Genomic DNA, 16396 nt, shown 5'->3' with positions numbered 1-16396 from the left:
TTAAGGGGGCAACTTGTGTATTTTGTTTAGAAATGTTTTTATTGATGTTTTATATTTTATATCCAAAAAATGATAAATTATACATTATCAGAAAAATACACTCAAAAACCAGCACGTATATTTACAAGCGAGCATCTTCATAACAACAACTGTGGCTGTGAACCCCCCCCCCCCCCAACCTTTAACCGGCATAGATATTTTCCATTCCCCAGTATGGCCGAGACACCTATTTACAGGCATTTCTATACAATTTGCTTGCCATTGGATCAGACCCCTACGGCTCTGTCCCTCCTGCTCGTACCTCGTGCAATCCTTGAGGGTATAAATTTGGCCATTAGCGGTAAACATTGCACTCGTTCTAACCTTGATGAATCCATTCAATTCTGTGCCAGTAGCTGACTTTAAATCTGTTTCATCAGCAGAAACGGAAGAGCTAATGACTATTTCAAATCATTTTCAACTTTTGCTCCTTTAGCAAAACATATTCAGTGAGCTATATTACAAAGAACTAGTCCTGAATATCTGTGTAAACGTGTGGGGACACTCCGAGAAATATCATTAGCGGCTTTCTTGCCGGTGCCCTTGATGCCTTTACCCCATAGGTTGGATTCTCTCAGCCCTGTGCCGGGCTGGAGAATCCCTGCGAACGTGCCACGCCGCCCCGATGCCAGCACGCGATTCTCCGCACTGCGGAGAATCAGCGCCATTGGCGCCAACATGGTTGGCGCGGCGTCGGTCGCGGTCCGCTCTACGCGGCCGGCCCGCTGATTCTCTGGCCCGGATGGGCCAAGCGGCCGTCGGAAAAGAGCCGAGTCCCGCTGGTGCCGTTCTAACCTGCTCTGGGCCGGTGGGACCTCGGCGTGTAAGGGTCGGGTGGTGGCCTATGGGGCGGGAGGGGGGGGGGGGGTCCGACACCGGGGGTGCCTCAGATGTGGACTGGCCCATGATCGGGACCCACCGATCGGCGGACCGACCTCTGTGGCTGGGGGCCTCATTTCCTATGCACCGGCCCCTGGAGCCCTGCACCATATTGCGACGGGGCCGGCGCGTTGTAGGAGGCCACTGCGCATGTGTGCGTTGGCGTCGGCACCACTGCGCATGTCCTTGTTGGCGCCGGTGCAACTGCGCATGCACGGATCCCGCGGCGCACATTTCGCGCCGGGATCTGCAGCTGCGGCGCAAACCGCTCCAGGGCGCCGTGCTGGCCCCCTGTAGGGGTCAGAATTAGATGTGGGAGCAGCCCATTCACGCCATCGTAAAACGCAACGGCGTTTACGACGGCGTGGACACTCTGCCGCGGGATTGGAGAATCCCGCCCCATAACTTTGTTCTGCACCTTTTTTTCTTAGGAGGACAGATTGAAAGGAAAACCTCTTGGTTTCAAGACCATAGAATCCCTACAGTGCAGAAGGAGGCCATTTGGGCCATCAAGTCTGTACCGACCCTCTGAAAGAGCACGCTAGCTAGTCCCGCTCCCCTACCCTAACCTTTGGGGCAAGTTAACATGGCCAATCCACCTAACCTGAACATCTTTGGACTGTGGGGAGAAACCAGAGCACCCGGAGGAAACCCACGCCGACACGGGGAGAATCTGCAAACTCCACACAGACAGTCACCCAAGGTCAGAATCGAACCCGGGTCCCTGGCGCTGTGAGGCAGCAGTACTAACCACTGTGCTGCCATGCCGCCCCACAGTGTACCTTGTGTGCATCGGAGACTTGTTGTAATGAACCTCACGTTAAAAAAAGACCTTAAATGAATAAACATTAAATTAAGTCATCACAGTGGTTAGCACTGCTGCCTCATGGCATTGAGGACCCGAGTTCGATCCCGGCCCGGGTCACCCACCGTATGGAGTCTACATATTCTCCCCCTGTCTGTGTGGGTATCACCCCCACAACCCAAAAAGATGTGCAGGGTAGGTGAATTGGCCACGCTAAATTGACCCTTAATTGGAAAAATAGAATTGGGTGCTGTAATATATTTTTAAAATTGTCTTTAAGGGCAGCACGGTGGCGCAGTGGGTTAGCCCTTCTGCCTCACTGTGCCGAGGTTCCAGGTTCGATCCCGGCTCTGGGTCACTGCCCGTGTGGAGTTTGCACATTCTCCCCGTGTTTGCGTGGGTTTTGCCCTCTAGCGCACTGGGCTAAATCGCTGCCTTTTAAAGCAGACCAAGGTAGGCCAGCAGCGCGGTTCAATTCCCGTACCAGTCTCCCCGAACAGGCGTCGGAATGTGGCGACTAGGGGCTTTTCACAGTAACTTCATTGATGCCTACTCGTGACAATAAGCAATTTTCTTTTCATTTCATTTCATTTCACAACCCAAAAATGTGTTGGGTCAGTGGATTGGCCACGCTAAATTGCCCCGTAATTGGAAAAAATGAATTCGGTACTCTAAATTTATTTTTAAAAATTAAGTCTTTACAAGGGAGGCTTCCCTAATTTTACTGGCTCTTGGGGAGTTTTACAGCATGCATTTAAGCATGTTGGAAGAATTGTCATGCTCGGTGCTTGCTTGTGGTTAGAGATATTTCCATTACTGTTATATGTCAACTAGAATAGTTTGCTGTTTGAAATCCAATATACAGACGATGGTATGAGACATTGAGTCATTAAACAATGCTTTGGCAAAGGTTGCACCAACAATATTTCACCAATTAGTGAAAGCTGTAGAGTAAGTACAATCTCCTCAAATTGCTGTTAACTGCCTATACAAAGTTGTTGTTGGTGCGTTTTTACTTTTATCTGTGAAAATCCAGATTATATTCATGCATATCCTGATGTTCCAAATGGGTTACACATTTCCTCTGAGCACAACTTGATTATTGTATAGCTTTTTATACTTGTAACTTATAAAACCATGGGCGGAATTCTCCGACCCCCTGCAGGGTCGGGGAATCGCCCGGGGCCGGCGTAAATCCTGCCCCCGCCGTGGCCGGAATTCTCCGCCACCCGGGAATCGGCGGGAGCGGGTATCACGCAGCGCCGATTGGCGTGCCCCCCGCGCCGATCAGCGTGCCACCCGCGCCGATCAGCGTGCCCTCCACGTCGATTCTTCGGCCCGCGATGGGCCGAAGTCCCGCCGCTGACAGGCCTCTCCCGCTGGCGGGAATTGGAGCACTTCTGGTGCCGGCGGGAGTGGCGGCGCGAGCAGGCCCCCGGGGTCCTGGGGGGGGGGGGGCGCGGGGCAATCGGACCCCAGGGGATGCTGCCACGGTGGCCTGGCCCACGATCGGGGCCCACCGATTGGTGGGCGGGCCAGTGCAGTTGGGGCACTCTTTTTCTTCCGCCACCGCCACGGCCTCCACCATGGCAGAGGCGGAAGAGACTCCCCTGTACCGCGCATGTGCCGGTGGTGATGTCAGTGGTCACTGACGCACCGGTGCATGCGCGAACTGGCGAAGGCCTTTCGGCCAGCCCCGACGCCGGGCGTCAAAGGTCGTTGCCGCCAGTCAGCGTGGCACCAACCACTCCGGCACGGGCCTAGCCGGAATGGTTGGCGCCACTCTGCTACGCCGGGACACCCCCCCACCCCCCCCACCCCCGGCCGGGGCACCCTCCCCCTCCCCCCCCCTCGCCGGGTATGGGAGAGTCCCGGCCCATGTTCATGAATTTAAAATACAGATGGAGGGCGAGGAGGTAAACTCCAATATCAGTGTCTTATGCCTAAATAAAGGAGATGACAATGAGATGAGGGAGGAGCTGGCTAAAGTAGACTGGGAGCAAAGACTTTATGGTGGGACAATTGAGGAACAGTGGAAGACTTTCAAAGTGACTTTTCACAGTGCAAAGCAAAAGTGAAAAGGAAGGGCTGTAGGAAAAGGGAAAAGGGATAATCAGCCATGGATAGCGAGGGAAATAAGGAGGGTATCAAATTGAAAGAAAATGCATACAAAGTGGCAATGATTAGTGGGAAGCTCGTGGATTGGGAAATCTTTAAAAATCAACAGTAAGCCATGGAAAAAGCTATAAAGAAAAGTAAGTTAGATTATGAGACTAAACTAGCTCAAATATAAAAGCAGATAGCAAAAGTTTCTACAAATATAAAAACAAAAAAGAGTGATGAAGGTCAACATTGGTTCTTTAGAGGATGAGAAGGGAGATTTAACAATGGGAAATGAAGAAATGGTCAAGGCATTGAACAGATGTTTTGTAGCGGTCTTCACAGTGGAAGACACAAATAATTGATGGCAAGGAGGCTATGGCAGGTGAGGACCTAGAAACAATCATTATCATGAAGGAGGTAGTGTTGGGCAAATTAATGGGGCTAAAGGTAGACAAGTCTCCTGGCCCTGATGGAATGCATCTTATGGTACTAAAATAGATGGCGGGGGAAATAGCAAGTGCACTCGTAATTGACCAAAATTTACTGGACTCTGGGGTGGTTCCAGCAGTGGAAAACAGCAAATGTAATGCCACTGTTTAAAAATGGAGGGACTTCGGTGTCCTTGTGCATGAATCACAAAACGTTAGTTTGTACATGCAGCAGTTAATTAAGAAGACAAATGGAATTTTGTCCTTCATTGCTGGAGAGATGGAGTTTAAAAACAGGTCGGTTACGTTACAGCTGTGTAGGAGGCTGGTGAGGCCACACCTAGAATACTGTGAACAGTTTTGGTCTCCTTACTTAATAAAGGATGTACTAGCACTGGAGGGAGTGCAGAGGAGATTCACTAGGTTGATTCTGGAGTTGAGAAGATTGGCTTATGAGGAGAGACTGAGTAGCCTGGTCTATATTCGTAGAATCATAGAATTTAAAGTGCAGAAGGAGGCCATTCGGCCCATCGAGTCTGCACCGGCCCGAAGGAAAGAGCACCCCATTTAAACCTACTCTTCAAATCTATCCCCGTAATCCAGTAATCCCACCTCACCTTTTTGGACACTAAGGGTAATTTAGCATGGCCAATTCACCTAACCTGGACATCTTTGGAGTGTGGGAGGTAACCGGAGCACCCGAAGGAAACCCACGCAGACACGGGGAGAAGGTGCAGACTCCGCACAGACAGTGACCCAAGCCGGGAATTGAACCTGGGACCCTGGAGCTGTGAAGTGAATGTGCTAACCACTGTGCTCCCCTGCCACCGAGAATAGTAAGCAAGTCGCCATAGTCCCAGATGACCATTGTCTGCTTTCCCCTTTGAGGGGGAGAGCTGACTAGTGGTGGTTTAACCTGAGGATAACCACACCCCAGGCAAGGTTGGAAAGGCAGGCCTTCATGAATAATCTCTGCCAGAATGGGAATTGAACCCGTGCTGCTGGCCTAGCTCTGCAACACAAACCAGTTGTCTAGCCCACTGAGCAAAACCAGCTCCCAAGTGGAGCTGTGTCCACAAAAGGATCAGCCAAGATCTTATTGAATGGTGGAGCAGGCTCGGGGAGCCAAATCATTGTCACTAAGGAGGTAGTGTTGGGCAAGCTAATGGGGCTAAAGGTAGACAAGTCCCCTGATGCTGCTGAAATGCATCCCACGGTACTAAAAGAGATGGCGGGGGAAATCGCAAATGGTAATTTATGTTTTCCCAATTACCAGTTTCGATGCTTTCCACTTGTAAAGTCCAATTAAGTACTTCCCTCTGCTTTGGATATAGTAACTGTAAACCACAGTGTGATAACTGAGCTATGAGTCCATTGGAAGAAGTCATACTTAAGCTACCTTTATCATTTTAATATACATTATCTTGAAAGTGTCACTGTGACACGCATAATGGAGGGGATTGTCTCATGTGACCGAGGGAATGAAAATCTCAGTGACGAGAACTTGGACTCTGATTTTTCCCGCCCCTCACCAGTGATGTGACGAGGTTCTCACCCATATTTCAATCCATTTGAATAAATTGGCACAGGTTTAAAGGGCTCCCCCCACCCCCTTTTGTTCACCCCACATCAAGAATTCCAGCGAGGGTTGCAACAGGTATCTAAAAGTGCAAAGAGATCATCAACAATGCAATCAAGTGGCACTTGCTTAGCTATAACCTGCTCACTGATGCTCAGTTTGGGGACCACCCAAGCCACTCAGCTCCTGACATCATTGCAGCCTTGGTTCAAACATGGACAACAGAAATGAACTCCAGGGGTGAGGGGAGATTGAATCCTCTTGACATCAAGGCAGCATTTGACTGGGTTTTGGATCAAGGAGACTTAACAAAACTGCAGTCAATGGGAATCAGGGGGGAAACTCTCCACTGAGCCAATTTATTTATTTTTATTCTGAATATTTTCCATTTTATAATATGTATAACAATCACTCAACTTTAAACAAATTTTCATAATAAACAAACAATCCACCAACCCTTCCCATATGCCCCCCTTTTGTGGTTGGAGTCACACCTTGGCACAAGGGAAGATGGTTGTGGCTGTTGGATCTCAGTCATCTCAACTCCGGGACATCACTGCAGGAGTTCCTCAGAGGAGTGTCTTGGGCCTAACCATCTCCAGCTGCTTCATCAGTGACCTTCCTCCCATCATAATGTCACAAGTGAGGAGGTTTGCTGGTGATTTCACAATGTTCAGTACCATTCGTGACTTCTAGGATACTGAAGCAGTCCATGTCCAAATGCAACAAGACCTGGACAACATCCAGGCTTGGATTGGTAAGCAGCAAGTAACATTCGTACCACAGAAGTGCCAGCAAATGACCATCTCCAAGAAGAAAACAATCTAAGCATCGCCCCTTAACATTCAATGGCATTACCATCGCCTATTTCCTCCACTATCAACATCCTGGGAGTTACCATTGAGCAGAAACTGAACTGGACTAGTCATATATGTACTCTTGACTACAAGAGCCGGTCAAAGGTTAAGAATCCTGCAGCGAGTAACACAACTCCTGACTCCTAAAGCCTGCCCACAGTCTACAAGGAACAAGCCAGGAGTGTGATGGAATACTTTCTCCTTGCCGGGGTGAGTGCAGCTCCAACAACACTTAAGAAGCTTGACACCATCCAGGACATGGCAGCCTGCTTGATTGTCATCCACTCCCGAAACATGCAAGCCCTCCACCGTCATGCATAGTAACAGCAGTGTGTACCATCTACAAGATGCACTGCAAGAACTCACCAAGGCTCCTGAGACAGCATTTTCCAAACCCATGGCCACTACCATCTAGATGGACAAAGGCAGTCTCCTCCAAGTCACTCATCATTCTGACTTGGAAATATATTGCCGTTCCTTCATTGTGGCTGAATCAAAATCCTGGAATTCCTTCCCTAATAGCACACGGTGGATGCAACTACACCTCGTGGACTGCAGTGGTTCAAGAAGGCTGCTCACCATCTCATTGTCAAGGAAAAGTGAGAGTGGTCAATGAATGCTGGCCTAGCCAGCAAAGCCCACATCCCACGAATGAATAAATAAAAACTTGGTCTGGGCTTAACATCATGGCGTCCGCCCGCCTCAAAATTTGATTTTGGGCAGGCCGTGCCTCCTGCATCGATAATTAGAGAATTCCCAAGCAGATCTATGGACAATCATCTCATGGGAAGCAACAGCAAGGTTGTTCGCACAGACAATACAAGAACACTCTAAAAAGGACATATAAACTTCTGGAGCGCAGAATACCTCTCTGGGGAAAACATCGCGGTTGACTCACATGGAGGTAAGCACTGCAGTTTGGTTCAGCATGTTTTGAGGACCATCCATGCTAAACCTGCAACATCTGATATGCCCAAAGGAAGGCATGAGATGTGCCAAGCATCAAGATCTCATGATGAACTTCCAGTTCAGTGGACAACCAATATAATTCCACACCGGACTATTCAGTCATGAGAAGGCCATGAAATCATTTGCAGCTTGGACATACTTGAACAATAGGGAGTTCACCACATTTGTACTTTTATCGTAGTTCTATGCTCTGTGCAATCTATGCACTTTTGCTCAGCAGTTTGGAAGGTTGACATCTCCTGGAATTTTGTTTAAAAATTTCAGCACGGTAGCACAGTGGTTAGCATAGTTGTTTCACAGCTCCAGGGTCCCAGGTTCGATTCCCAGCTTTGGTCACTGTCTGCACGTTCTCCCCGTGTCTGCGTGGGTTTCCTCCGGGTGCTCTAGTTTCTTCCCCCAGTCCAAAGATGTGCAGGTTAGGTGGATTGGCCATTCTAAATTACCCTTAGTGTCCAAAAGGTTTAGGTGTGGTTACTGGGTTACGGGGATAAAGTGGAAAGGGTGGCGGCGTGGGGCTTTTGTGCAGTGCTCTATCTAAGGGCCGGTGCAGACTTGATAGACCGAATGGCCTCCTTCTGCACTGTAAATTCTATGATTCTTTCCAATTAAGGGGCACATTAGCGTGGCCAATCCACCTATCCCGCACATCTTTGGGTTGTGGGGTGAGACCCATTCAGACACTGGGAGAATGTGCAAACCCCACATGGTCAGTGACCCGGGGCCAGGATTGAACCCAGGTCCTCAGGGCCATGAGGCAGCAGTGCTAGCCACTGTGCCACCGTGCCCCCCCCCCCCCAACATCTGGAATAAGTATGATTGTATGCTGTGCGGTTGGAGCCAATTAGATTATTATATTAGAGTGCAACATAGTTTGGTCTGACTGCATATGTAGTGGATCATATAAATGTTGTATGCATTGCTAATCCACTGACAATAGATTGCAATTTGTCCATATTTTCACAAGTAATTTGCTAAAGTATTTTGCATTCTTGAATGCGCATACCTGATTTGTGATAATTCTTCTGTTCTGAAGAAGGGTCATTGATTCTGTCTGAGTGGGATTCCAGCCGTGTGTTTCTCGGCCATACGCCGTTCGCTGGTGGTGGGATTCTCTTCCCACTGCTTGTCAATGGGATTTCCCATTGAAGCCACTCCATGCCACCGGGAAACCCGCGGGCGGGCGTGTGTTGTCAGCGGGGAAAGGGAATCTCAACAGCCGGGTAATTCCAGCCTCTGCTTCTCTCCTGACCAATGCTGACAGACCAGCTGAGTAATTCCAGCTTCCCCTGTTCTTGTTTCAGATTTCAGCAACCACTGTATTTTGCTTATTTTATTGTAATAATTCCTGTTTGGTTCCTGCGTAGGCACTTATTTCCTTTGGTCATAAAGTTTTGTGCATTTCAGAAATGGGCGACATGGGAGCACAGTGGTTATCACTTTTGCTTCATAGCGCCAGGGTCCCAGGTTCGATTCCTGGCTTGGGTCACTGTCAGTGCAGAGTCTGCACGTTCTCCCTGTGTCTGCGTGGGTTTCCTCCGGGTGCTCCGATTTCCTCCCACAAGTCCCGAAAGGTGTGCTTGTTAGGTGAATTGGACATTCTGAATTCTCCCTCAGTGTACCCAAACAGGCGCTGGAATGTGGTGACTAGGGGCTTTTCACAGTAACTTAATTGCAGTGTTAATGTAAACCTACTTGTGACACTAATAAAGATCATTATTATTAACTAGTAATGTTTGTTCTTTAACATTGCAATCACCTCTTCAACTGCCCCACTGCATTGCTGGGGTACCCTTTGTTGGTTATTTCACCGATGTTCATTCAAAGCATCAGTCCATCAACCAACATATGAGGGGCAATATCCCAGAGCTGACATTCTGTTTGATTAATTCTTTGCTTCATTTTCACACAAAAATGAACACTGCATAAGAGTTAGTCAGGCAGCAACTGCTGTTCATACCCAATGAAGCATTTTGTTGAGTGACTCCAATGGATAATTATAGTTTCATTGTAACCATTTTTTTCTCGATCCACCTGTGTTTTATTGCAACATGTGCAAGACCAATGAGAGAAAAAGGAGCAATGCAAGTCATGTCAGCATTTGTTTCAACAACAGGAAGTTAACTCGTGTTGTGGACACAAAGAAGAAATTCGGGGCTGTATTGTTTTTTGAAAAGTTGTCTCTGACTGAGATGCCCTTGGTGATACTGTCCACTGGAATAGGTTTAAATTGATCAGAAAAATACCCCAAAAATTAATAGAATACAGTGATGGTTAGTAGCTTCAAATTTTCCTTTTGCTAGTGAAACAGCACTTGAGAGTGGATTTTGCATAACTCGGGTATTTGTGACTATTGGCTCATCCATAATGTTGATAGATAGGTGAGGATTCATGATATTAAGTATGTGCAGTATAATTGTGCTTTGCTATCCTGAATTTGTGATCTGTGGTGCATATAGGTTTGCAATAACCAATTGATGATTATCCCTCTGTGTACAGTTAAAGGGAATACTTTATACACTTCCCAAATGAGTTAATGTAAGTTTACCAAAATACCTTTTCTTCAACTTTACACATGGAGAAAAAAAGCTTACATTCATTAGTTTTCTAACATGCAGAAGAAAAGTGGAAATTACTACATCCCCAGGGAGTTGACAAAGAGCACATTGACACCTGACACAGTGTGCATACCCAATGAGCAAAAGGTAACCTCTCCACAGATTTACAGCCAAGGATTGGGGAAAGGAGAGAGGCTGGGTAGGAATTGGTTATGTCCCGTTTTCGGGGTGCATAACCAGCAATGAATGAATAGTCTGCGCTTCAAGAGCAGGCCTCAAGTGGTCTATCAAGTTGCATTTCAATAATTTGGTTGAGCTGCCACTCGCTGTCTGTCGTGCATTCAACTTTGTCATTTGAAGAACGTGAATTTCTGGGTGCTTGCTTCACCTACAGCAGCCCTCGGCTAAACTCTCGTTAGTTGGGAGGATAAAAAGGGCACGGGAGGGTGCAGCAGTGTTTTGGTGATTGTAGGCCGCGGTCGTGCGCTGAAGCTGGGATCAGCACTCCTGCTCCCCGGGTCACATTAAGTTTTTAAAGAAATACTGCCCCTTTTTTCCCTTGGTTTTTATTTGTCTCACTGCCATCACTACTCCATCATTGAACTAAATTGACTTGCAATATGTGACAAATATTGCCATTTCTAGGACCATAACACGTACATGAAGAATTCCAAATGGGTCTGACGCTTAATAGTTATTAAATTCTGTCTGATTCACAAACCTAAATGGATCTTGCAGTAACTGCTGAAGATTCTAGAGGGGAAGAGGCCCAGCCTGACACCGTTTTCCATCAAAACAATAGCATAAAAATACTGTTTCTGAAATGGTGTCTTGAAATCACTGGGAAAGGCATCCTTGTCTGTGCTATTTAACGCTGTTTTAACTTTTACATGGGCAAAATTCTAAGAGAGGAAAGGAAATTTTTGAATGTTACCTTTTGATAAATCCAACCTTTAGTTAAAACACTGCATTTTCTGTAAAAATATAGTTTGAAATATTAGAGTATAAATAATGTTGAAGACAGGCCAGGTTTTTATTTGTCTCACTGCCATCACTACTCCTTCATTGAACTAAATTGACTTGCAATATGTGACAAATATTGCCATTTCTAGGACCATAACACGTAAATGAAGAATTCCAAATGGGTCTGACGCTTAATAGTTATTAAATTCTGTCTGGTTCACAAACCTAAAGGGATCTTGCCAGTTTTGTTTTGATGGGAGACAAGCGAGCTGTTACCGTTGCACTGTGTTCTGTTAGTTGGCAGATATAAAACGGGGCCTTAAGAACACTCCAACTTCCTGCAAGCGGCTGGAAAGATAAGAGGAGAATTGTAAATACACAGGAACACCGTTTAATTTCCCTTCTATGAAATGACTTCTTTTGCCCTTTTGACATCTGCAGGAAATTGCACCAGCAGTTTGAGATGTATAAGGATCAGGTAAAGAAGATGGGTGATGAAGCACAGCAACAACAGGAACAGAAGAGTGATGCACCCACCTGTGGAATCTGTCACAAAACCAAGTTTGCCGATGGTTGTGGTCACATCTGTTCATATTGCCAAACAAAATTCTGTGCTCGTTGTGGAGGACGGGTGTCACTGCGATCGAATAAGGTAGGATGTCTTTTGCTTTTTAATGATTGGAGAATTGTCATTTATGTAATTGGCTGTTGATCACTTTAAGCACCTCTTTTGGGTTAGCAGCCCCACTTTGTTGGAAATTTATCTTGTGTTTTTTCAACTAACTTGTAATTTCCAGGTATTGTTTCACAGCCTAATTCATCCAAATCAATGCTATGTTAAAAGATTTGTAGACTTCACATTCCATCTTTGTACTATACTCAGAAGTACAGATTGATCACGATGACTCAGTAACTCACTGAACCAGATGTGCAAAATGGATTATTCCTCTTCCCCAGTGGTCTTCTCCTCTCATGCACTATTCCCCAGCCAAGAGAATAAGCGACTTCTTCCTGCACCGCTGCCAATAATTCACCCGAGACATTTTGTGAGGATTGGATTGAGTGAGGTATTTTGTGGCTTGCCCAGTAATTTGTGTTTTGGTCACTTTCTGCTTCACCTTATCGTTGCTTAGCAACTTGTCTAATGCAGGAGCAGCATCCAGAATGTAATCACAGGAAATTGCATTGCATGAACCTGTAGGCTACACATTTTTCAAAAGATAATTGATAACTTGAAAGGATAACTTCACAAACTTGCACTCCCGAATTGGCGGCCTTGTTTTCAACATCGCTTTGTTCCTGTCACCACACCTGATAAATTTTAGTTCAATTCTTATTTTCAGTTTTCTTCTTGGCAGTTTGAGTGCCATATGCCATTTGTTTCCATAAGTTTCCAAATCAGCATAAGGATGTTGGAAATGACATCCTGCCTGGTTATTTAAAAAGGGTTCAGTACAGCTGCACGGTGCCCTTGAGCAGCAAAGTGTGCCTTTGTGTCAAGCTCAGACTGTGCAGGTGGTTAAAGTGCTTGTACAGTTTGTATTCATTCTATTCATGCTGCACACATGATCCAGATTTATTTTAAAAGGTTACAACCCATCAGAATGACACCAAATCAAACTTGGGTGCGATTCAACGGACTTGAGTTAAAGTCCACTGAATTGCGGATTTAACGGGATGTTTCTCTGCGCTTGCAGCACAGTACAGGAAAACTACTCGCATATGGGGGCGCTATTTTTAAAGGCAGCCCTGATCGCGTCCTCCGGACCCTCTCACCCTCCACTTCACCCAATTTACCCCCCACCAGGGCGTCCGGACCCCCCTACTTCACCCAACCGACCTCTTCCAGGGCAACTCCAGCCCCTCCCCGGGCCTGACCCCTGGCACGGGCAAGCTGCCATATTGGCATTGACAGTGCCCCTGCCTGCCAGGCAATGTCAGGGTGGCACTGCCAGTGTGCCTGGGTGACAGTGCCCAAGTACCAGAGGGAGTGCCAGGGTACCACCCTGCTCAGTGCCCAACCACGCAGGAGTCTCCAATGGCTTGGGATGTAAGGGGTCATGCTGTAAGGGGTCACGTGTGGAATGAATTTGGATACTTTTGGTCCATTTCCTGTTGAAACGAGCACCACTGTATAAAAAGCAGCATTAAATAAGCAAGCTCCATCATACACACCACACTAATGACTGACATGAGAACTAGAGCCCTCGCATCGATAAGATACTTTGAGATAGAACTTTATAATCTAGCCTCAGCATTGTTAGAGAGTACAGGTAATAACTTTAGATATATACATTAGTAAAACAGAAAATCATGCAGCTCTCACTCTGGATGGAGCCCATGCTATACAGAGCCCATGCTATACCTGACCTGATAGTACTTGATGCAGAAATGAATGGACAAAATAGTAAGCGATGTCGACCTATAAATGTAGAAAGAATATGAGCTTATTACAAATTCAAAAAGTGTTCTTTAGATTTTACAAATTTCTAATTTATACAACTCATCTTCTGAAATAGACCTAACTGAAGACATTCTGTGAAAAAAAAGTTAAAGGTTAAAATCCAACTGAGCATTTGGGTGGAAGGAGGACGTGATTAGTGGTGATGTGTTTGTGGGGTGGTGTTAACCGGGCAGCCAATCTGTTACCACCACCATTGTGCCACCACCAGAGATAAATGTTGCTCCCACACCTTTTGAAAGTGAATGGAAGGCACAGTGGAGTAAGTTTCAACTGGTCAGTGGCATAATGGTGTCACCACCATGATGGAACTATTTGAGGAATACAGAAAATGTTAATGGTTACAAAGGGTGGAAAATGCCAAATTGAATTAGCAAGACACTTAAGATGAATGAGATGCAGAGAATCCAATTCTTCTTTTTTTAAATTAAATTTAGAGTACCCAATTCATTTTTTCCAATTAAGGGGCAATTTAGCGTGGCCAATCCCCCTACCCTGCACATCTTTTGGGTTGTGGGGGCGAAACCCACGTAAACACTGGGAGAATGTGCAAACTCCACACGGACAGTGACCCAGAGCCGGGATCGAACCTGGGACCTCGGCGCCATGAGGCAACAGGGCTAACCCACTGCGCCACCGTGCTGCCCACAATTCTTCTTGTGCTGTAAGAGCACAGATATTTTTAGTCCTAGGGCAAATATTATTATTTGTGTTCAAACCATGGCAACAAAAAAGATGGCTTTGATTCATCGTCAAACTCCTCTTCTCCCTTCCTCCCTTCCCGTCATTATACTAGGGCTATCCTGCTATGTTCCATTTAGATAAAAAAGGTTTCACCTTTATACATATGATATAATAAAGTACATGAATGTAAAACAAACACAATCATCCTGATTTTAACCTCCAATCCATTCAGGGCAGGGAACATAAGAAATAAGATCAGGAGTAGGCCCTTAAGCCTGCTCTCCATTTGATAAAATTATGACTAATCTTTGATCTCAACTCCACCTTCCTGCCTGATGCCCATATTTTTTATTCTCGGTCTTGAAGATACTCTATGATTAAACACCTCCAGGTTCCTGGGGTGTAGAAATTGAAAGATTCACTATCATCTGAGTGATGAAATTTCTCAAACCTCAGACGATGAAAGACATTGGCCTGAAACGTCAACTCTGTTTCTGCCTCAAAAGGTGTTGCCAAGTCTGCTGAATATTTCCAACATTCTCTGTTTTTGTTTCTGCTTCCTTCCCTGTTGGACTGGCGGCATGGACCGGGATTTCAGTGGAATTGGAATGACTCCGGAGCCATTGATAAATGAAGGATAGAACCCAATGCCATGATTCATGCCTCCGTTCACGGCATCCCCAATTTTCGCTGGCTTGTTGTAATTTCTGACCTCACCAGCTGATTTGTGAGGGGTGGCATTGCCTAACCCCCTGCAATTTTGTGGAGTCATGTCAGCTTTTCCATGACTCATGATTCACAGCCCCTCAGATAAATTGTGAACTATAGTCTGGATTTAGGAATCTTTTATAAAGGAAAAGTTTAAAAGTTCTTGCCAATGACATGCCCCTCCCTCCCCCATGCCTCACCCAAGTACCCTTATGCTTGCTTAGTCAAGAAGTGTACCGACCCCATACTCCCAGAACGCCTAGATCCACTGCAATTCACATACTGCCGCAACCGGTCCACAGCAGACGTCATCTCCCTGGCCCTGCATTCATCCCTAGAGCATCTTGACAAGGACTCCTACATCGGACTCCTATTTATTGACTACAGCTCCGCCTTCAACACCATAATACCAGCCAAGCTCATAGCAAAGCTCCAAAACCTAGGAATTGGCTCCACACTCTGCAACTGGATCACCGACTTTCTGACCCACAGATCATAATCAGTAAGAATAAATCAGTAAGAATAAACAACAACATCTCCTCCACGATAATCCTCAATACCGGGGCCCCACAAGGCTGTGTACTTAGTTCCCTACTATACTCCCTGTACATACATGACTGCTTGGCAAAAGCTGGTTCCAATCATCTACAAGTTTGTGGCGACATGTGGGTCAGATCTCGAACAACGACAAGTCACATTACAGGAGAGAATATAGTGGAGTGGTGCAACAACAACACTCTACCCTCAATGCCAGCAAAACTAAAGAGCTAGTCATTGACTTCAGGAAGCAAAGTACTGTCCACACCCCTGTCTGCATCAACGGACCTGAGGTGGAGATGGTTGACGGCTTCAAATTCCTAGGGGTGCACATCTCAAAATCTGTCCTGGTCCACCCACGTCAACGCTGTCACCAAGAAAGCACAACAATGCCTACACTTCCTCAGGAAACCAAGAAAATTTGGCATGTCCACAGTGACTCTTACCAACTTTTACAGATTCACCATAGAAAGGATCCTATTGGGCTGCATCACGGCCTGGTACGACAACTGCTCGGCCCAAGACTGCAAGAAACTCGTGAACATAGCCCAGTCCATCACACAAACCTGCATCCCATCCATTGGGACCTACACCTCCCACTGACTGGAGAAAGCAGGCAGCATAACCAAAGACCCCTCCCACCCGGCTTACTCACTCTTCCAACTTCTTCCATCGGGCAGGAGATACAAAAGACTGAGAACACGCATGAACAAATTCAAAAACAGCTTCTTGCCCGCTGTTACCAGACTCCTAAATGACTCTCATGGACTGACATGATTAATACTACACTCCTGTATGCTTCACTCGATGGCAGTGTCTATGTATTTAC

At 46.4% G+C, this 16396-nt stretch overlaps 1 protein-coding gene across 39 annotated transcripts in view; it reads left to right on the top strand.

The window, feature by feature from the left end:
* The window catches only part of rims2a (regulating synaptic membrane exocytosis 2a), a 1202647-nt gene that overhangs the window by 310500 nt on the left and 875751 nt on the right, over positions 1–16396 (top strand). For all 39 annotated transcript variants that reach the window (XM_038810037.1, XM_038809989.1, XM_038810036.1 and 36 more), the window contains one exon: positions 11619–11829. In XM_038810037.1, the coding sequence (XP_038665965.1) occupies positions 11619–11829 (211 nt within the window). The remainder of the gene's footprint in view (positions 1–11618; positions 11830–16396) is intronic.

The sequence above is a fragment of the Scyliorhinus canicula genome, chromosome 10, assembly GCF_902713615.1.
Source record: "Scyliorhinus canicula chromosome 10, sScyCan1.1, whole genome shotgun sequence".
Taxonomy (NCBI): domain Eukaryota; kingdom Metazoa; phylum Chordata; class Chondrichthyes; order Carcharhiniformes; family Scyliorhinidae; genus Scyliorhinus; species Scyliorhinus canicula.
The sequence above is the reverse complement of the archived record's forward strand: the minus strand, read 5'-3'. Positions and strand labels throughout refer to the sequence as shown.